The 21,575-nt window shown below is 44.1% G+C and overlaps 1 protein-coding gene across 1 annotated transcript in view; it reads left to right on the forward strand.

Annotated features, from left to right (window-relative positions):
* Positions 1 to 21,575, forward strand: part of TBC1D8B (TBC1 domain family member 8B) — a 720,472-nt gene that overhangs the window by 547,001 nt on the left and 151,896 nt on the right. The window contains exon 13 of the mRNA XM_086967215.1: positions 7,900 to 8,140. Coding sequence (XP_086823341.1) covers positions 7,900 to 8,140 — 241 coding nt within the window. The remainder of the gene's footprint in view (positions 1 to 7,899; positions 8,141 to 21,575) is intronic.

Genomic DNA, 21,575 nt, shown 5'->3' on the forward strand with positions numbered 1-21,575 from the left:
TAAGTTTTGAGATCTTCTGTGCGCAAAGATTATGCGATCACTGTAAAGGTTTTGTAGATCAGGTTCTGATTTAATTAGCAACCAATGTCGGTTGATAATTGTTTTAATTTTCTTGGTTTCTGTTGAGAATTTCAAGACACATACGTTTTTTTGACTGGTAGTTTTTTCACTTGACATCAAGAGTTTTTCTCTTGGTAGTTTGGCCACTTTCTTGAGGGATTCCTCAAGGATCACTTTAATGTATCCTCTTTCAAGATATTGATGTTGTTGTTCGATCAATGATTTCTCAAGTATCTGTGCATCAGAGGTGATTCGTTTTATCCAATAAACTGTGATTTTGGTAAATGGTTTTTTAGATTTTCTGGTGGTCAATGATTTTGATCTGTACATCTAGAAATGATATGGTGTTGTCATTGATGGTGTGAGTAAATTTGATTCTGGGATTGAGTTGGTTCAATGCGCTGATGTTAGTTAATAATGTTTCTTTGTCTCCCTTCCACATTGACCACCAAACACAAACTCAAGTATTCAAAAAAAGCACAGATCGGAACTCCTGTCTTCTATATCAAAGCTTTCATCCAGAAAATCTAAAAAACCATTTACCAACATCACACTTTATTCGGATAAAACGAATCCCCTCTGATGCACAGATACTTGAGAAATCATTGATCGAACAACAACATCAATATCTTGAAAGAGGATACCCTAAAGTGATCCTTGAGGAATCCCTCAAGAAAGTGGCCAAACTACCAAGAGAAAAACTCTTGATGTCAAGTGAAAAAACTACCAGTCAAAAAACCGTATGTGTCTTGAAATTCTCAACAGAAACCAAGAAAATGAAAACAATTATCAACCGACATTGGTCGCTAATTAAATCAGAACCTGACTACAAAACCTTTACAGTGATCGCATAACCTTTGCGCACAGAAGATCTCAAAACTTAAAAGAAATTTTGAACGCCAAGAAACCAAAACACATACAATATAAAGGAATGAATAAATGCTTAAATTGCACTCACTGCAATAATGTAATAACTGGAAAAACTTTCATGCATCCTACTTAAGGATATAAAATCAATTTGAAATACACTGGCACATGTGACTCTAAAAATCCAATCTATGCCATCAAATGGCCATGTGGCAAAATATACATAGGACAGAAAGAACGCAAAATAAAAACGAGAATATCAGAACACAAGAGTAATATTCGAACTAAAAATATGAAATCTGCTCTAGCCACTCACTGGTCAGACTGTAACCACCAAATTGCTCAATTGAAATATACTATACTTGAGATACTGCCGCAACACTGCGACATGGACCCTAGTAAACAGCGTCTGCAAGCTGAATTCTTCTGGATCAAAAAACTTAATGCATTGCAGCCATCTGGAATTAATGACAGAATAGAAATGTCATTTTTTTAATAAATATATCCACAACTAAAGACTTACAAGGCTGATCCTACTTCCTCAGCATTAACATGCAACTTCGTACTTTGTCATACATAACCATGCCTTCTGGACAACTCCATGATTCATGTATTTTACTTTATTTCTGTATTTACCACATTGACAATGTTTATATTTTTTCAACTTCACATTATATTGAGTCCATTGTATTTGTCATACAGTTTGCATTCAACCACTAAACAGATTTTGTTTCACTCAGTCTTTCTTCCATATTCTCTATGAGAACTTTGTTCACATACATCTGATTTCCCTAGCCTAGGACGTGTCATCACCGTCCTATCACACTCCCGTAAACTCGATCACGTGATCGGAGCTTTACTTTCATTTTTAGACCTCGCGTCTATGATTAACACTTAATGTTTAGGATTTATACGTTCGTATTTGGAACGTGTCTCCAATCATATTCTTACTAAACAATGTTCCGGTTATATTTAATTTCTCGTAAGTTCTGTTTACTTCCGTAATCCCTTGAGCACGTGACCCCGTCACCACACCACACTACAAAACTGCATCCGATAGGCTATCCCAGCACCTGCTCGCATCCGCGTTCGGAACCGTTGACTGAGAGTCCCGCGACTGTTACTAAACTGTAAGTTACCATGCAGTTCGTCCTTTTCACAGTTTCCCGTTGAATTTTGCGTCCATTAGGTAAAACCGGTCATTCCCACTTTCATCCTCTCTTCCCCACCTATGTTCCTTTAGATTACACGAAATCTGTTTTTAAAATCATTGGACTAATGATTGATGCTATGTAATATCATACAGTTTATGAAGATGTTAGGAATGAATTACAATGTTATGCTTGAATTTCACGATTTTCTTTTTTGAATGCTAAGGTCTTGTATGTTTCTCGTTTGTTACAGGCCCCTGACAAAGGGTTTTCTTTGACAACCCGAAATGCATTGGGCATAATGTAAAGTCGCTAATCACTATTGTTAGCAAATGAACTTCGTATTGGAAATGACTACAATTTCTAAAAAGAATGCTTCATGAATAAAATGAATAACTATGATCATAAAAATGTGTGAAAACTTTTCCTTTAAAAAATGCAACTAAAACAATAGAAAGAAAGATAAAACCAATTGTGGTACTAGTTGAAAGTGCGCGTCCTTTGTGTTCAAGAGACCACACTCTACCTACATACTATTAAGGCACTGACAGACACAGTGCAACAAGGACTGCGCCGGCACTAAAACGGAATACCATCTTTTAAGTAAAGGGCGCACGAAGATACCAGCTAATTATATTTTTCATCCACACAGGTGCCAAAATAAAGGATCCCCACAGCTATAAGCACAAACACATTGTGAATACAATTTCCAATATTAAAAAAATATTCAAACTGATTTCATAATCAAGAAAAAAAGTTATATTTATAGTCCTATAACAATCATAATGTGTTTCAGTACATTTCAAAAAAGAGACATAATTAAGTGATTCATTTTGAAAAACATCCTAAGTCATTAATTCGTTGGAATCTATCCACAATGTCAGGCTAGAATCAGCAAATGACAGCACAATAGTTCCTCGAATTTAATTAAAAACAGTAGCGTCAACGCGTTTTGGTGTGCTGCCTGATATGCACCACCTTTTTCAAGACACAAGTAGTTGATTGTCTCTTTTTTTCAAAATATTAAAAGTTCAATAATATCTAAATGAGAAATGCAAAAATACATATCAGTATGTCATCCCCACAACACTACTGATTATTGCTGAATCTAGCCCACCCTTGTGATTGTAAAAAAAACAGCAGTATTTGTATTCACAACCAAAGCCGAAACCCTCTCATTTGGCACCCTTTCTCACCCATGTCTCACTAGCTCATTGGCTGGTAGTCCTCCTTTCATACCTCAGCAAGCTAGTTGCTACACTGACTGGCCCCTAAACAGAGGGAGCCTCCTTAACGGAGAGAGAATATATCCAGATATTCCTGTAATTTACAATATTTTATTACATGACATACCTCCAGGGTTCTACCTTGAAGACCCAAAGTTGCAAATAAGCCTTTTAGATGGGTACAATGTGTCCTTCTGAAATACAGTTAGGCACAAAAGGGTGTATGGTTAGCCTAAACTGGTTCTCATTCATTCCTGTGAGTTTTTACATTTAGCAGCAGACTGTAATTTACCTGCTAGTCCTCCTTTCATACCTCAGCGAGCTAGTTGCTACACTGACTGGCCCCTAAACAGAGGGAGCCCTCCTTAATGGAGAGAGAATATATCCAAATATTCCTCGAATGAATGAATGAATGAATATATACTTGGTATAGCGCATGGCTACCCTAAGGCATCCCAGCGCTTTGACTCAGGACACATCACCATCACTCATCGGAAAAGAAAGGTTTTTAGTTGTTTCCGGAACAACAGATGGTTCGGTAGAAGTCGGATGCTCTCCGGAAGATTATTCCAGAATTTGGCCGCTTGCAAAGAAAACCGCCGACCCCCCCCCCCCCCGTACAGGATCTTTTGATCCTAGGGACTGTCAGAAGATTGAGTTCACTAGACCTAAGGGTTCTAGAGGGTCGGTATGGGCAAAAGAGTGGGCAGAGAATATCAGGACCGTTATTTGTGATGGATTTGTGGACCATGCACATGGCCTTGAAACCTATCCTCTCCTGGATCGGTAGCCAGTGTAGAGCACGCAGAGCAGGCTTAACCGAACTGTGTCTGGGGACTTTGACCAAAAGTCGAGCAGCGCAGTTCTGGACTGACTGCAGAATTTTGATAGTGCCTATCGGAGCGCCAAGATAGAGTGCATTAGAATAATCCAAACGGGAGATGATCAAGGACTGGACCAGGAGCCATCTGGAATCGGGAGGAAGGAGGTTCAGAACCTTCCTTAATACCCTAATCAGGCCAAAGCATGTTGCGGCTACCTTCCTTGCCTGCACTTGAAAACCGAGGGAGGGGTCAAGCCAGACTCCCAAACTCTTGATTTGTTTCTTTGGGGTCGGGGGGGGGGGGACCCAGGCAACTCGGCCACCATGGGTTGAGGTTCAAGGGAGCCTTGTAACCCATGATCATGATCTCGGTTTTAGTCCCATTTAGTTTCAGAATGAGGCTTCCATCCAGTCACAGACCTTAGTGAGACACGGGGACAGATTGTTTGGTCCAGAGGTCCTGTCTTCAGACCTCGTGAGACCACCAGCTGGGTGTCATCGGCGTAGGTGACCAATTTTACTCCCCAGGGAAGTACCACCTCGGCCAGGGGCCTCATATAGATATTAAATAAGGTGGGACTTAATGAGGATCCCTGGGGAACACCGTAGTGAAGGGGGAATTGTCTTGATGTATACTCCCCTTCAAAAACAGAGAATGTTCTTGCTGCTAGGAAATATTGAAGCCATTTAAGGGCAACACCGGAAATACCAGCCTCGCCGAGGCGGCTGATCAACAGGGAGTGATTGACCGTATCGAAGGCTGCGCTGAGGTTCAAAAGGACCAGCGCAGCCTCCTGCATCTACAATCTTCCTCGCTTCCTCCACTACAACCACCAGGGCGGTCTCAGTGCTCTGTTTTGTTCTGAAGCCAGTTTGAGTAGGATGGAGCACTGCCTCATTTTCAATAAAGGCGGATAAAGCTAGATTTACATGTTTTTCTGTGATTTTACTCATCCCTGGCAGCAGGGAGATAGGGCGGTAGTTTGACCAGTCCTCAGGGTCAAGATTGGCTTTTTTTAATAGAGCTTTGACTCTGGCCTGTTTCCACCGTGGGGGAACCACACCAGTGGAAAAGGAGGAGTTGATTACATCCCTCATGATTGGTACTACCACCTCAGAGACTTGTTTTAGGGCAGAGGACAGGGCCATGTCCGATGGAGAGCCTGACTTAAGATTCTCCTGAAGTTTTTCTACTGTGGAATGATCTATCAAGGGCAGAACATCCAGAGTAGGTGAAGAGACCAATCGAGTAGTGAGCTCAATGGAGTGTCCAAGATCATTTGTAGCTTCCTTCACACAGAAGGAGGAGTAGATGGTAGCAACCTTTGAGCTAAAAAAATTGGCTAACTTCGCACCGTTTTAGAGGATCGGCCACTTCATTCAGAGGACTAGGCGGAGTAACCAGTGACTTGAAGATTTTGTACATTTCCCTGGGGGAGTTAGCGGCTTTAGATATCTCAAGCTGGTAAAAAGAGACTTGGGCTGATTTTAATTGGGTCTTGTAAGTCCTAAGAATTGCTCTGTATTCCAATTTATTCTCTAGGGTGAAATTCTTTCTCCACTTCCTCTCTAGCCTCTTACAGTTCCGTTTAAGACATTTCAATTCTGCGGTGTACCAAGGCATTTTATTGGAGTCTCCACGATGCACTATTTTGCGTTTAGGGAGGGTGAGATCAAGAGAGGACTCTAGCCACTTATTAAAGGAACTGTAGGCTTCGATCGGATTATCCTCCCTAATTAACGGAAGGGAGTCCTTTAGGGATGTTGCCAACTTCGCCAATATATATATCGTACAATATATATTTTATTACCTTACATACCTCCAGGGTTCTACCTTGAAGACCGAATGTTGCAAGTAAGCCTTTTAGATGGGTACAAGGTGTCCTTCTGAAATACAGTTAGGTACAAAAGGGTGTGTGGTTAGCCTAAACTGATTCTCATTCATTTCTGTGAGTTTTTACATTTAGGGGCAGACTGTAATTTACCCGATTGTGGTACTATATATGATTTATAGAAACGCTTCCTCAGTTTGTCAATCCCACAGGTTTAGCCTTCAACTGCGAGCTTCCATTCTCCGCATTAATGATCATATTATCAGGTAATTCATCCTATTAGCTCTGTGGCTGGTCTAAAAAAGACATAACATTCGATGTTTAAAATCAACTACATAGTCTACAAACCTCCCTTCTTATAGATTAATCCAGCTACTCTCTGGTGATAACACAAAAATGGTTCGTACCTGAATCTATGTTAACTCAACCTGTATGCAGTCTGATAATGCTCTGCTGATAGATGTATAAACATGTGCTTCATGCCACCGTCCCCGTGGTTGAAAGTGTTTCGGTTTCCAGATACGGTAAACCTAAACACAAAAACATAAACCCTGTCAAATCCCAGTTTTATGCCAGTAGCAGTGCAGATATCAGATGTCCCTTTAGCTGATAATACTATACCCTGCAAGGAGCCTTCATACGTGATTCTCCAAGCAAAGTAACATACCCTTTTCTCCGGGCGGCAATGGAAGTGGTGTCTCGTTCCAAGTAACAGCAAAATGCGCTCCTGTAATAAGCTAACGTTCAAATAGTGCCCGCGTAAGTGCTAATAACATTCGCCTGTTTTCGCTGTCTCCGCTGCTCATATCCGAACGTCGCATAAGTGTTATGTTGATGTTTTCGGCGACGGAAGTTCTCGGTTCTCACAGCTACCCTAAGTTTCCTAATGGTGACCCCTCTAGCTTTATTTCCGTCCTAGGCGGTCCAAGAATGCAAATGACCTTATCTCTTCTAATAGGTTAATGTAGTCTGTTATCCTTCCATCTTTCCCTCTTCCTCTGCATCTAAACAACGACGACGAACATCCACTTATACTACATCGAATACACGCAACAGTGCAGTACTGAGGACCATATATTTGTGGGTTTCATTGGAGCTGAAAAGGGCAAGACAGTGACCAAAAGTACAATTTTGCATTGTGCTATTCTTTGTATTAAGATCTACAATGCTCTTTCCAATAAAAATTCTCCAGAAGGAATTTGTGTTCATTCTGCCACAGCTACAGATGATGTCACGACAAACTCCAGAGGTGTCCAGGTTACACACATCTTCCAGACAGCTATTTGATCGTCCTTGCATATTTATGCAAATCACTACTTCCTTATATCACAGTGAGGGTTCTTTGCCTCAACTGTGTTGAATGATCTAACTGGCATTACTCAGTCCCACATCCCAGTGAGGTGCTGCTTTAGGACTGATCCAGAAAGTTAGGAATCTCTATGACAATGTGAATACATAAGGTTTCTAAAGATTCCTCACAGCATTCCATCCTCCTTGATGTGCCAGTGACAAGAATATTAAGAGCTCAAGGTATGCAAGCATGTTGTGTGCTATATTTGTCACTTGTGACTCTGTTCCTTCTCCCGTGCAATGGTCAGGCGCAGGAATAAAAATTGGAACTAACACCAGTGTGTTGGTTGACGACAAATATACTCCGCAGATGTCATAACTAGAGGAGGTGTCACCACTCAAGCCACTTGGTGCAACCTGGCAGCACTGGAGAGTCATTGCAGGGGAAAATATTTCCTTCTGAAGCCTGAAAGGAGTTTTTAAAATGTCAGTGTGTGCAGAAAGATTATGTATTCACCTTAAATATCGTTACCATGGATAAATAACTTTTCCTTGTATATCATAAACAGATGCATCTTTCTTCATTGTTGTTGCCATGTCTATTATAAAAATGTAACCAAGTGTTTTAAATCTGTTTTTTTTCTGGCCAGAAAGAACATTTTCTGTCTTGTTACTGGAGTATCAATAGTCCGGTCCTGAAACATCATGATCCCAGCCTGCCTTACCTGGAGCAGTATCAGATCGATTGCCAGCAGTTCCGTGTCCTCTATCACCTCTTGAGTCCATGGGCACATTCTGCAAACCGGGATTCTCTTGCCTTGTGGACCTTTCGGTTACTAGATGAAAATTCTGACAGCCTAATAAACTTCAAGGAATTTGCTAGTGCATATGGTAAGGTAATACCCACTGTTTTAGAACTATAGATTATGCTTGCAAGGGCGTAAGCCCATATGCTGAAGATGCACCAGAGCCAATCTATGATCCATTTTCCAGTATACCTGATGACTAAGAGACAATAGCAGTGATACTGAAGAGCATACTTTTTTACCCTCCGCTGTGTGATGTTGGCAGGTCCCCAATCGTATGATCTCGCCTGCTGAGATGGGACTCCAAAGCACCCATTACGGTAGCCAATATAAGTCTAAGGTAGCCATATTTTCTAACCAACAGCTATGAATAAGAATTCCTTTAAGATTCATTGTATAATTTGTTAATTGAGATTGTCATAAAAATCTAGCATGGATCTAATTTGAATTTTGTTGCATTGTATTAGTAGTTTTCTCTAGAAAGGGCTAAACCCAATTGTAACCGAAAACCTTTCAAAAGAGCAGCTTATAGTGATCACACAAGACCATACAAATAACATATGAGAGTTTCACCTAAATTAACTAAATATATTGAGAGAGAATTGAGATTAAATCCTGAAGTCGAATGTATATTTGAAATACAAAAAGTATATACATATACAATGAAGATAGAGAGTGAGCTAGGTTAAAGTCTTTTAGCTCGAGAGTAAATCACTAGAATGTATAATTTCATTTTAGATTACCACAGTAAGATTTGATGTTCCTAGAGGTTAGAGAATAAGTTTAACTGAAGATTTAGAAGTTGTTCTGATATTTGGATAGATCGTTTTCCAGATCCTTTGGGAACTTCCAGAGAAAGACTGTTTTGGCTTCTTTGCTTTTTTAAATGAAGGGATTTCCAGTAGAGGGGAGTCCACACTCTAAAGATCGCGCTTTCTACCTGTGATCGTAAGTTTCTGTGTTAGATATGTGAGGTCTTCTAAGTAATGCAGGCTAGTTAGTTTCTGTGTTAGATATGTAAGGTTTTATCAGTAATACAGGCTAGCTGGAAGTTACTGCAAGTTTATGGGGCGCCAATCCAGTGAGGTGAAAGTTCGAGATATATGAGCAGGTTTATATAGCCCATGGCCAGTTTAACCACTGCATGAAGTATCGTTATCAGCGGAAATTTACGAATTTTCAACAGGAAGTGAAATTTCATTGTCAAGCCTTGGTAGCACCAAAGCTTGAATCACTTGTTTAAAATCACTTTCAGGGGAAAAGAAGGGTTTAAACCTTTGACGCTGTTTTTGTTGATATTGAGTTCCTTGCCTTAGTGAGAACTTGTAGGTTTGCATGTTTGTCCAGGAAAAAAACCTAGGGACTTGGCACATTCCACAATGGCGGGCTCCAGTCATCCTGAACCTCTGTTGGACACTCATAATCTTTATATTTTCTTCATGGGTTACCTTAACATTAATCCAGTGCCAATAGGTGCATTGCCCCTTCTCCGTATATGCTTCTAATTGTTGCCATTGCTGGTGACACTTTTGAACAATCCCAATTGATTTTGCCTCAACAATGTCCTAGCGATGCCAGGCTGAGGACTCTCTCACATTAAGTACAGACTATTTCTGCCCAGACACCAGCAATTCTTGTTTCTTATTTTTCTTCTACTTTCTTTCAGTGGAAGTAATTATTTTTTCAACACCTGGAACCTTTGAGACTCTGGGAGTAGTTGTTATTCTTACGTGAAGTGGAGATTGCTTACTTATCTTTCAAATTGCTTGATAGAGTTACCAGTAATGGCCACAGTCACGTATAAATGTATTAAATCCTTACACAGCACACTGGCACTTAATCGTTTCTTGATAAATATTCGGATTTTGCAAAGTCCACTGCAGTAGAGCTTAGGAAAATAAAGGGGTTCAGTATCTTCCTGAAAGTCAAAAAGACAGATGTCTGCTTAAGTTGTACATGAAGCTGATTACACAATTTGGTCACTAGATACTTAAAGTAATGCTCACCCTGCCTGCTCCTATTATTAGCTGACCCTTGTAGTAGGTGGTGCTCTTCTGAAAGTGATGTCTGAGCTGACCTTTACTGTTTGATAGACGCTTAAGAAATCAAGCATAAACATTTAAATGAGATTCTCAGTGAAAAGCCAGAGCAAATGTCTACGTGCATGTTAGACCTGGCTTTTTCAGCGGGTTTATCCTCAGACGTTTTTCTTTTAGGACTCCTGTTTCTGACATGTTTTTATGACTCTAGGCACTTACCACTGCTGATCAGTGCTAAAGTGCATATTTTCTCCCTGTAAAGCAGCCTTTCACAGGGTCCTCAGACCTGCCACTGCAGTGTCTGCGCAAGGTTTTTACTGCCATGTCGACATGGCAAGTGCACCCACTTGCCAAGCCCTAACCTTCCCTTTTGTTACATGTCAGATACCACTCAGGTAGTCCCAAGGTACTCCTATGGGCAGGGTGCAGTGTATGTGAAGGGTAGGACATGTACTGATGTGTGTGACATGTCCCCATAGTGAAGTAGAGTGTATTTTGTTTTTCACTATTGAAAGGCTTTCTGTCCCATAAAATCGAATGGGGCGTACTTTGTAACGTGTTACAAGTATAACTTCCCATGGGGACAAGATAGAAAGATGGAGTTTAGTATGCCTGAGCTCAGAATATAAAAAAGCATCTTTTAGTAAAGGTGATTTTTATATTGTGTGTTTGACAATACCTCTTTTTTGAAAGTGACTATTTTCTTGCTTAGCCGTCATGTTTGACCCTGCTTGGTTGTGAATTGACTGTCTGGTTTAGGAGTGACATGGACTGGGGATGTGCATTCTCTTCAGACAGCCACTGGGAGGGCGGGGGGAGAGACTTGCAGTATGTCCTGCCTTTCCTGGATGAGTCGGACTGGCATGAATAGACCTAGTCTGCAATTAGAATAGCGGGGGAAGATTTCCTAGCACCTGAGTGGACCCTGCCTGCCTTACACAATGCTGTCTCCACCTCCTGTCAGGAAGCTGGACCAGAAAGGATCGAACTTGTTTGGACTGACCTAAGAGATTCTGCCACAAGAGTAAAAGCAAAGTGTGGTATCAGTATTTAGGCCCAGAACTTGAGATTACTTCTGGGCTCAAGAGGAACCTCTGCCAAGGGGAAGAACTGGGAAAACTAGAGAAGTACTGCCTCTTTGCTGTGTGGGTTTGGCCTGCAGTGCATGTTTCTGCCAAGGAGAGCACCAACGCTTTGCTATGTGCTGTGTATCTTGCTTGAAGATCTCCAAGGGCTTGGTGTAGAGCTTGCCTCCTGTTCTGAGTCTCAAGGACACAAAGACTTGACTTATTTTGTCCTCCTGCACCTGGAACTGCTGTTTCAGCTGCCACAGAGGGAAATTGTAACACTGTTGCCGGCGAGCGATGCTGTGACGTGCAACAAAGCTGTGGGCCCCGCTTGTTAAGTGCACAACGCACCACCCGGACTTGCACTACAGCCCAGACACTGCACCGTACCAACTCTGATGCTGTCTCAGAGGCCACTGCCATACCGGAGCCGAGGGCAACGCTAGACACGCACCAACCCGACTCGCATCGCAGCCCCGTCCTCACCAACGCCGGTGCTTCATCATCGCAGAGCCGATACTTGACGTGGGTGACCTCCTGAATTCATCGACGCCGCATCCTCGTAAGGAACTGACGCCAAAGTGACGTCACCTCCCCGGCAGCAGTAAGGAACCAATGCCTCACCTCTGCTGCATCGCAGTAAGGAACCAACGCCTCCCCTCCCCTGTGGTCGTAAGGAACGGATGCCGTCCATCACTAACAAAGCTTCACCGCCCGACACCATGCACTGTCTTTGTTTTCATTGTTTGCCAATGTACTGTTCTTTGGGGTCCATGTGACTCCGGGCCCAACCCCGCACACCTTGCGGTCGGCACCCTACTTTTGGATTTTCATCTGTCATGTCATCAGAATAGTCCCAGGTGGAGCTATTTGTTGCTACAAGCTTTATTTTTTTGAATAACCTATTGTTGGTGATATCTTGATGTATGTACGGTTGGTTTTGTCATTTTGGACTTGTTTTGTTTAGATAAAGAATACCTATTTTTGAAAACTGGTGTGGTGTCCATTTGTAGTGTTTACACTGTATTTCTGTATGTGTGCACAAATGCTTTACGCACTGCCTCTGAAATAAGCTACCAAGGGGGTGGGCAGGGGTTGTCTACAGGCGTAACTCTCTTTCCCTCGCTAGAAGCAAGGGTCCCCACTTTGAGAAAGGTACGAACCAGTGCCAACTAGAGACCCCCATTTCTAACAGTGCACCTGGGATATAATCGAATTTCCTCATTCAGCAGATCAGCCAAAGCTCTTTGTTTGTTCAAAGTACATGCCAATCCATGAACAAACGCTAATTTCTTTTTTTTTATTTTTTATTTTTTTATTATACCATTGCACAATTCACACAATTCATTATATATTCTACAACCATACATTGTATTCATTTATCATATTACATCATACAAAAAAAAAAGGAAAACAATTAGAAATTCATTAAAACGCCATATCAGCATCTGCACTGTTGTTTCGATTGTCATTACTTGCCCTGGTCCAATCTCACAAATCCAGACCTTCTTTCCATCTTATAATAGGGTCCCATATCCTTAATCCCAGTCTCCTCCCTTTCTTACCCTTCCGGGCATATATATTCTTTTCCAAATTATAGGTTGATAAAAGGTTAGATAGCCAGACTTGCATTCCAGGGGGATTTTTGTCTAACCAAGCCCTGGCTATGCAGAGCCTAAAGACTGCCATTGCGACAAAGATGAACTCCCTCTGTATAACACTAGTGTCTGTGACTATCCCAAGCAGTATTTCTGGGGGTTTTAAAGTAATCTGAATATTTAGCGTACCATCCAGAAACTTCTCTATATCCTTTATCGTTGTCTGTATTTGTGGGCATACAGCAAATAAATGTATTAAGTCTGCGTCGAGGGAGCTACATCTTGGGCATGTGATACCTGAGGTGCCTCCCCATTTTGCTATTTTTGCAGGGGTAAAATAAAGCGAATAAAGAGTTTTATACTGCTGTGATTGAAGCGGTGCTGAACACAGGAGAGTTCGCCCTAAGTCTAGTGACTCCTTAAACCAACAGAGCTCCCCTTCCAACTTGTCTGCCCATTTTTTACTATATTTATCCATATCATCTGGTTTCCCTGCTAACAAATTTGCATAAAAGCACCGTATTGAACAATCCCCCCCAAGTCTTAATCCAGCCTGACAAGTACTTTATGCGGGGCTGAATAAAATGTGCTACCATCGATGCCTGGATTGATTTTAATCCAAGGGTCAACTAAAGAATTATTTGCTACCATTTCTGAAAGTGCCCTGTGGGTTCTCTTTTTCCTCCCCATATATATACCCCCAATTTGTCCAAATGAACTAGTAGGGTCGTGAATGTTAAGGTCTCCGCAGCATACAATTGGCTCAGGCCATAATGCCAACTCTGTATCTAAGAATTGAAAAGTGTCCGGATCATCCTCCGTCGAGCCATACACAGAAACTATGGTGCATATTTCTCCTTTAAATTTTATTTCTAGAATTACCCACCTTCCCCATTTATCCTCTAATTTCCTAATCACTTCTACATCAGTGGGTCTTCCTAATACCGCTACTCCTCTGTGTTTCGTCTCTTGCAAAGTATTTGCCAGTACCGAAAATCCTAGATGATTCATTAAATAGCTCTTAGAAGCTTCAACATGCGTTTCTTGGAGGCAGACCAAGTCTAGCTTCAGTGTCCTAAGCAATGCTGTCACTTTTAATCTTTTCCCCAAATCATTCAGCCCACAGATATTAATAGTAGCTATCCTACAGGTCATTTAACTGAATCATTAGTTTTACCCAACTCAGCATACCGTTCAAAATCAAACATTTTGTTCTCAGAATAAACCTGCGTCATTACTTTGATTAATGAATACAAATACCAGTTCATTCTTTGTACTCTGAATTGTGTTTCCTTGTGCTGATTCTTACATTTTTCCACCCCTTTTTTTACATTTTTTTTTAGCCCTCCCTACAACCCCCTCTACCCCTGCTCCCACCCCCCCTCCCTTCTGGTTACCACCCCCTCCCCCCTTTTACAGGCAAATAGGTCCATAGGACCTATGTGCAGCCGCAGTAGCCTGTGGATATCGCTCCTCCCCCTCCCCTATACCCAACACCCTGAATATTATATACACCTCTATGTCACTTCGCTCTTTACTGACACTGTTCATTACATTTTAACCAACCCTCCAAACAGCTGAGTATCAAAATCTAGCAGTCCAGGTTCATCATCTTTAACTATTCAACCCCCTTTCTGTGACTTAATCTCCTCTAGGTATTGCTGGGCCTTTATCTCGGATAAAAATATGTTTATTCTACCCCTTGTAACCACTTTCAATCTCGCTGGAAATAAGAGAAAGGCCTCAGAGCCCAAAGACTGAAAGGGTTTGATAAGCTGCCTCAGTCTCCATCTTCTCTCCACCGTTGTGTGGCAGAAATCTGGCCTGGCGAAAAAAGTAACCCCATCAAAAGTTCTCTTCTTATCCGGCCTAGCCTTGTCCATTATCTCCTCCCTGAGCAGGTAATTTCCGACATAAATCAAGATGGCTCTGGGCAGAGCCTGCTGAGTTGCCTGACTCTTTCCCCCGTGATTTTTCCTGATAGTAAAAGGAAACCTGTGTGCTCGTTGTATCTCTCTTTCCCACTCCCATTGTGATTCAGGAAAAGCACCTCTCAACAAGTTAACTACAAAGCCCATAATGTCGTCTCCCTCTTTCCCTTCCTCTACTCCCAAAATGCGTACGTTGTTCCGTCTCTGGCGGTTCTCAAAGTCCTCCAGCTTCCATTGTAAATCAGTTGACAACTTTTCCTGCTCCATTTTAAAGTCCTGCCACCCCGCAACATCATCCTCCAGTTTTCCAGTCCGAGTCTCCACCTCAGTCACTCTTTCGCTGAGGCCTTCATATAGTTTGTTAACTTTTCTAAGGGTATTTTGAATTTTCTTTGTGGCTTGTCTAGCCCTACGGCTTTCCGACCTTGCTTCCCCTTGCATCTGCTTAAGAGTAGAACATATCATGTCAAAGGGGGCCATGTACTGCGCTGGTATGGGGGTATTGCCTAAGGCTTGTGGGCTATTTTCTTCTGTATAAGTCTGGGATGTTGCCGAGTAATCCCAGTCTAGCTTCTTTCCCCCCATTACTGGTGAATCCAACACTCCGCCATATCTTTTACCCTTTGACTTTCTCCTCCTCTGCGTGGTATCTTTTACAGATGAACTTGAATCAGAACTCGACTCTTCATCTGATTCTTCTGTAACCTCCCCACTTGATTGGGTCGTATCAGCATCCTCATTCACTGAAAAGAAGCACTCTCCCTCCAGTGATGCTCCCTCTCTTTTCTCCAGTTCAGTGTTTTTGTTTCCTGCACCTGATTTTATACTTTTTCCAGCTCCTGATAGAGAATTAGCCCCATTGAAGTAGTGTGGCTCACTGGTTAGAGGCGGCAGACCCGAGAGCAGAGGACGGCCCGGGACCAGGGTTCGATTCCCGGCGCGGCAGGTTTCTGGACCAGGGTCAGCGGACTCGATAATTCTCTCGCCTCGGTGCCCACTCTGATCAGCGATCACACTCGGCAACTCTGGGCACTAGCTTGCCTCATCTTCACTAACGGCCCCACCAGACCGCCGGGGATGCCTGGTCTCACCCTGGAGATACCCATTAAGGGACCATCTCTCAGGGAAGCCAGGAAGGGTTTCGCAGTGGTCGAAGCGCCTTGGGACCCTACGGGTAAGTAGTGCGCTATATAAATGCCAATACATTTACATACACACACATTGTTACTCTGTTTCCTCTCTTTATCCTTAAATTCTGCTTCCAGCTGAATTAATGCTTCCAGCATGTCTGAATTTTCTGCAGCGCTAGACTTATGTGAGCCCTCCTCTATAGTTATTGTTAATTGAGTGTCATCATTACTAGCCCCTTTGAGCAATTTTTGCCCACTGACACATGAAGCTGAAGGTTGAATTACCTTCAGTGCTGCAGCTCCCGTTTCCTCTCCGCCTTCACTCCCACTGCCGATGCTTGCTGCTGCCAGGTCTCTAGGTTGCCTAGCAACCGCTGTGTTCGCGCTGGAAGCGCCGGTCTCTGTTGCTGACTCTGCCGCTGCGTCCTCGAGGGCGTCTCTGCTAGCGTCTCTGCTAGCGCTGATCTCCGTGTCTGTCTGCGAGCCTCTCCTCGAGGTAAACGCTTCCACCAAGGTAGGCTGCCTCAGTGTCGCGTCTTTCCCTCTGCTCAAGCCTTGTTTTGCCAGTGTTGTACTATCTTCATTTTGAAGCCGATCTTTCTTTGCCGCCGGCATTGTCACATCGCGTTTCACCCGCGCCTCTGCTGTCCCGGCTTTCTCCGCTTTCTTCCCCTTCTGTGTCATGGGGATTATCTTCCTTATGGCGCCTGGCCCTCGGTGATGCTGTGAACCTGGGGTTGGATCGCTGCCGGTTCCCTTCACGGAGCTTTGGGAGTCTTTACCGTCCTGCGCCTTTGCTGTAGCATCTTGCTGCATCTTCGCCTTCTCCTTTTCTTTGTCTTTAAGCAGGCGTGTAGGCATCTTTGCTAGTTGATCACGGAGCACTATTCTCAGCGCCCGTGCTTTTTGAAAAAATCGACTGATTTGTTCTTTGAAACCAGAATTCTTAGGACGGAGTCTGTTCAGTCCTCTCTGTATCCAGTTGTTCAAATCCATAGGGGTGTATAACTAGTCCTTACTCGCCAACCATCTGGGTGTTTCGGGGAGAGGGTGTCTGGAGCGACCTCTCACCACAACCTCACGGCGGCCATCTTGCCTCAACAAACGCTAATTTCCAGGAAATTAAAGTTGTCTGCTTAACAGTGGGGATAGTTTGTGTTAGTATACACACTTGCCACATTGATGAAAAAATAACCTAAAGGGACATTGATTAAGATATCAAAACATATGACAGGAGAACATTGATGTTTGTACAATAATATGGTATTGAAACAGATTCCATTAATAGGTTTACTAACAGAATAAGAAAATAGATCCCTATGTGAGATATAGAAAGAGGCAACTGTATAATATAATTTGCATTGAGGGTAGTGTTGCTGTCAATGTATTTGAACGTTTTTAAAAGTGGCAGTTACTCAGGAGCATGTTGACATTCTACATTTGAACTGTGACAAGTAAGAAGAAAGTAAGTGTCAACCTTTGATTCAGTAAACAAACAATATAAAAAGTGTTATGCGATGTTTAGTGATCTATATATTAGAAAGACGGGTGAGCTTTAATTGATGATTTAATTGCCATTTGTACGGTGAGATAGAAAAGGTGCATAATGATTAAAGTGAGGAGAAAAGTGTCGGAGTTGAAAAATAAAGAAAGGTGTAAATAATTATTGCAGATGTCCAATAACTTAGAGATGTTCTGAATTATGTAGAAGGTTTAAAATATTTTCTCATTGATAAGGGATTTAGAATTTTCTCACAGAAGTAGAAGGTGGCATTTTTTATATCTGATAGAGACTTCTAGCTGCATATATCTTATCCTTGAATTTCCTATGCATCAGGCTGGATCCAGAAACTTTTGCTGAGCAATACCCCCTTGTGCTCGCCTTTGGGTGGCTCCATTCGGCTCTGTGAGACTGCGTCGGTTATGACGTTGCAGTACTTATTAGCGCCACCCAGACGTCAGTACTTTTCTTTCCGCGCCAGTTAAGCGCCGATGCGGTAAGAGCTATCCCGTTGTCACTTTTTGAGAGGTTTTTTCTCGATTCTTTGTTGAATTCAGAATTTTTTCTAACTTGTGCGTGGATGTCTTCGAGGAAGACAGGTGTCAAGTCCTGCTGTACCTGCCATCACATGATGCCTGTTACCAACTCCCACCTCGTCTGTCTCTGGTGTCTCGAGTGCAACCATGATTCAAAATTGTGCTTGGACTGCCGGGCCATGTCTCCGAAGGCCTTGCGGGAGCGGGTGATGAAGCTCCTTGTGGCCCCGCTGTCTACACTGTCCAGCGAGACTCCACAGATATCTCGATTGAAGAAGAGTTGGTCACGAGACTGCTCCAAGAGCCCCAAGTCCTTTTCATCCCACTTGAGGTCTTTGGGCACTCAGGGAAGAGGCACAAGAAGAAGAAGTCAAAACGGACTTCATCTTCACCTTGGCTGTTGTCCACTGACAAGAGAGGTAAGGAGCACCGACGTTCTAGTCACGGTTCTGCGGAGCCGGAGCCAGAGTCTACTTCGTGCCTCCCTCCCTTTATGGGAGCTGGGGCGACCCCGGCTCAGATAAAAGAATTTTACGAGGCCATGCACCACATAATTGAGCGGGTCGACCCCGTTGGTGAGCCCTCGGGCCCCGCGGAGTTAGAAGGGGCCCCATTAAGTTTGACTCTATTTGCTCCGGCTGGCCCTCATGGATCCGGGTCGATTCCTATTTTGCCAATGTGACCTCCGGCGTGTGACCTGAAGTCGGTGCTGCCTGTGTCCACTTGTGACACCATCCCCGTCCTTATCCTCAACGACACGGAGTCAGAACGACGTTGCATGACGCCAATGACAGTGCCAATTGAACCCAGGGGTTCTATGTTGTTGCCTGAGCACTTTGAGGATATGCTAGGCTCGGGAGAGGAATGAGAACATTAGGATGACTCTGTGGAGCATTTCAACTGGTATAGGGAACTTGTGAAAGCCAGTGCACTGGACACTTCTCTAGATACTGGCATGCTGTCTCCGCCAACAGTGGCTACGGAGGAGGGGAGAATACTATGCCATGGTGGTAAAAAAGGGCAGCTGACGTCCTAAGACTAGAACGAACCTCCTGACTGAAATGCTTTAACCTGGGGCATTCACTTCCGAACCCCTTTTGCCCTTTAATGGAGCATGTCCTTCTAGGCACATGGTCCAAGCCTGGCACGTGGTCCAAGCCTAGCACAGAGGCTCCTGTGACTAGAACAATTACACGCCGCCATCGCCCAGCACCGGGTGTCCCGAAGTTCCTCAGCCAACAACCTACCCCTGAAAGTTTGGTGGTGCAGGCCTCTACTTCCCAGGCTGTACTCCCTTCCGCCTCCGGATAGGGAATCCAAGAGGTTGGATTCAATTGGGAAGAAGTTGTTTTCTTCTTCCTGCCTGGCATTGTGGTCGGTGAACACTGCATGCTAATTGGGCGGTTGCTCCCACTCCCTTTGGGAGATAGTTGTGCAAGTGCTGCCACAAGTCCAGGAGGAGGACCAGACTGTGCTCTACTAGGCAGATATGCAGCAACATTCACCATACAGTGTGGCCTAGATACAACAGATTCGCTGGGCAGATCGATTTCAACGACAGTGGCCTTAAGGTGCCATGCCTGGCTTAGGACAACTGGCTTCTCAGGCAATGTCCAGGCCAATTTGATGGACATTTTCGATGGCACCCATCTTTTTAGGAAAAAGGCAGATTTAGGCACTGTTCAGGTTCAAAGACTCTCAAGCTACTGCCAGACCCTTGGGCCTCTCCCCTACTCCTTGTGTCCCGTCTACCATTCGCCCCTTTTGTGGCAGTGGAAGGGGTTTTCAGTCTCGACAGCCCTTTCGCAGCCACTGTCCGAGGCAGACTTCCTAAGCCGTTCGGGGACATGGACGAGGTACATTCTGACCCAGGAATGGAGGTCAGAAGTTGTTGGCCACCCTGCCCTGGCAGCCGCAGCCTCCAAGCACTCCTAATCTGAATCTGCAAGACCACACTACTCCAGTTGGCAGCAGAATCCATCATCATCTTCCCCACTGGAGATCCATAGAATCGGACAAGTGGATCTTGCACATCATTCAGGAGGGCTATTCTCTGCCTTTCCTTTCCTTCTCCCATTCTGCCAAATCAGAAACAACTGATGGAGGATCATCTGAAATTGCTCCAGGAGGAAGTTACAGCTCTCTTGGCCAAGGGAGCTATAGAAAGGGTCCCCGTTTCAGAAGTAGGCAGTGATTGTTATCCCCACTTCTTTCTGATTCCAAAGAAGAACATAGGATTGGGGCCCATTTTAGATCTTAGGGCCCTCAATCTCTTCCTCAAGAAAGAGAAATTCAGATTCTCACTATAGCTCAGGTCTTGTCTGCTCTAGACCAAAAAGCATGGATTATAGTGTTGGACCTGCAGGATGCATATTTTCACATCCTCATCCTGCCGGGCCACAGACTTTCTCTGCGGTTCAAGGTAGGCCATGAGCACTTTGTTTACTGTGCTCCTCTTTGGCCTTCCCAGTGCCCCCTCAGATGTTCACCAAGGTGATGGCGGTGGTCGCACCTTATCTGCGCAGGTTAGGGGTGTCAGTCTTCCCCAGCCTCGACGACTGGCTGTTGATGGAGTCCTCCCCCCAGGCTGTTGTCTCCCACCTTCAGACTAAAGCAGACCTACTGCATTCGCTGGTGTTTTCTATAAACGTGCCAAAGTCACACCTGTCTACTTCTAAGATGCTCCCTTTCATCAGAGCTGTTCTGGACATAGTGCAGTTTCGGGCCTATCCTCCCGAGTAGCGAATCCAAGATATTCAGGTTATGATTCTGATGTTTCAGCCTCTGTCCTGGATTTTGATGAAACTGACTCTGATGCTGTTGGGCCTCATGGCCTTCTGCATCCTGTTGGTAAAGCATGCCAGGTGCGGGCTCTGCAGTGGGACCTGAGGTTCCACTGGGCACAGCATTGAGGAAATCGAACTGACATGGTCCAGATCACGGAAGGAACTGTGAGAGATCTGCAGTGGTGGTTGGCAAACCGTGATTGGGTCAATGGCAGACCCCTCTCCCTTCCCCAACTAGTTGTGACAAATGTGTCACTTCAGGGGTGGGACAGCTATCTGGGAGAGGAGGACATCAGGGGACACTGGCCTCCAGCAGAGTAAGGGCTCCACATAAATTTGCTGGCACACTGAGCGATTCGATTGGCATTGAAAGCCTTTCTTCCCTCTGTCAAGGGAAAGCTAGTGCAGATGTAAATGTAAATGTATTTGAGCTTATATAGCGCACAGCTACCCACAAAGGGTTTCCCGGCGCTTGCTTAGGGAACCCGTCCTGGTATTGCCCTGTTAGATAACCCCGGCAGGGTATCCACAAGGTGAAAGCCAGGCATCCCGCCGCGAGAGGCCGTTGTGGAGATTAAGCAAGCTATTGCCCAGAGTCGCAGAGTGTGAACCCATGAGTTGAGAAGGCACCGGAGCGAGAATTATCGAGTCCGTGGAATTTTTGAGCCCAAGACCCGCCGAGGCGGGGAATTGAACCCTGGTCCAGGGCCGATCTCAGCTTCCGGGTCTGCCGCCTTTAACCCCTGAGCCACACTTCTCCACTTCTTCACGGGCAACACCACCGCCATGTAGTACTGCAACAAGCAGGGCGGCGTGGGATCGTGGACCCTTTGTCGAGAGGCCCTGCATCTCTGGACATGGCTGGAACAGCAGGGCATAACCCTGGTGGTACAACACCTGGTAGGTTCTCTATACGCCAGGGCGGACAAACT

The sequence above is a fragment of the Lissotriton vulgaris genome, chromosome 4_1, assembly GCF_964263255.1.
Source record: "Lissotriton vulgaris chromosome 4_1, aLisVul1.2, whole genome shotgun sequence".
Taxonomy (NCBI): Eukaryota; Metazoa; Chordata; class Amphibia; order Caudata; family Salamandridae; genus Lissotriton; species Lissotriton vulgaris.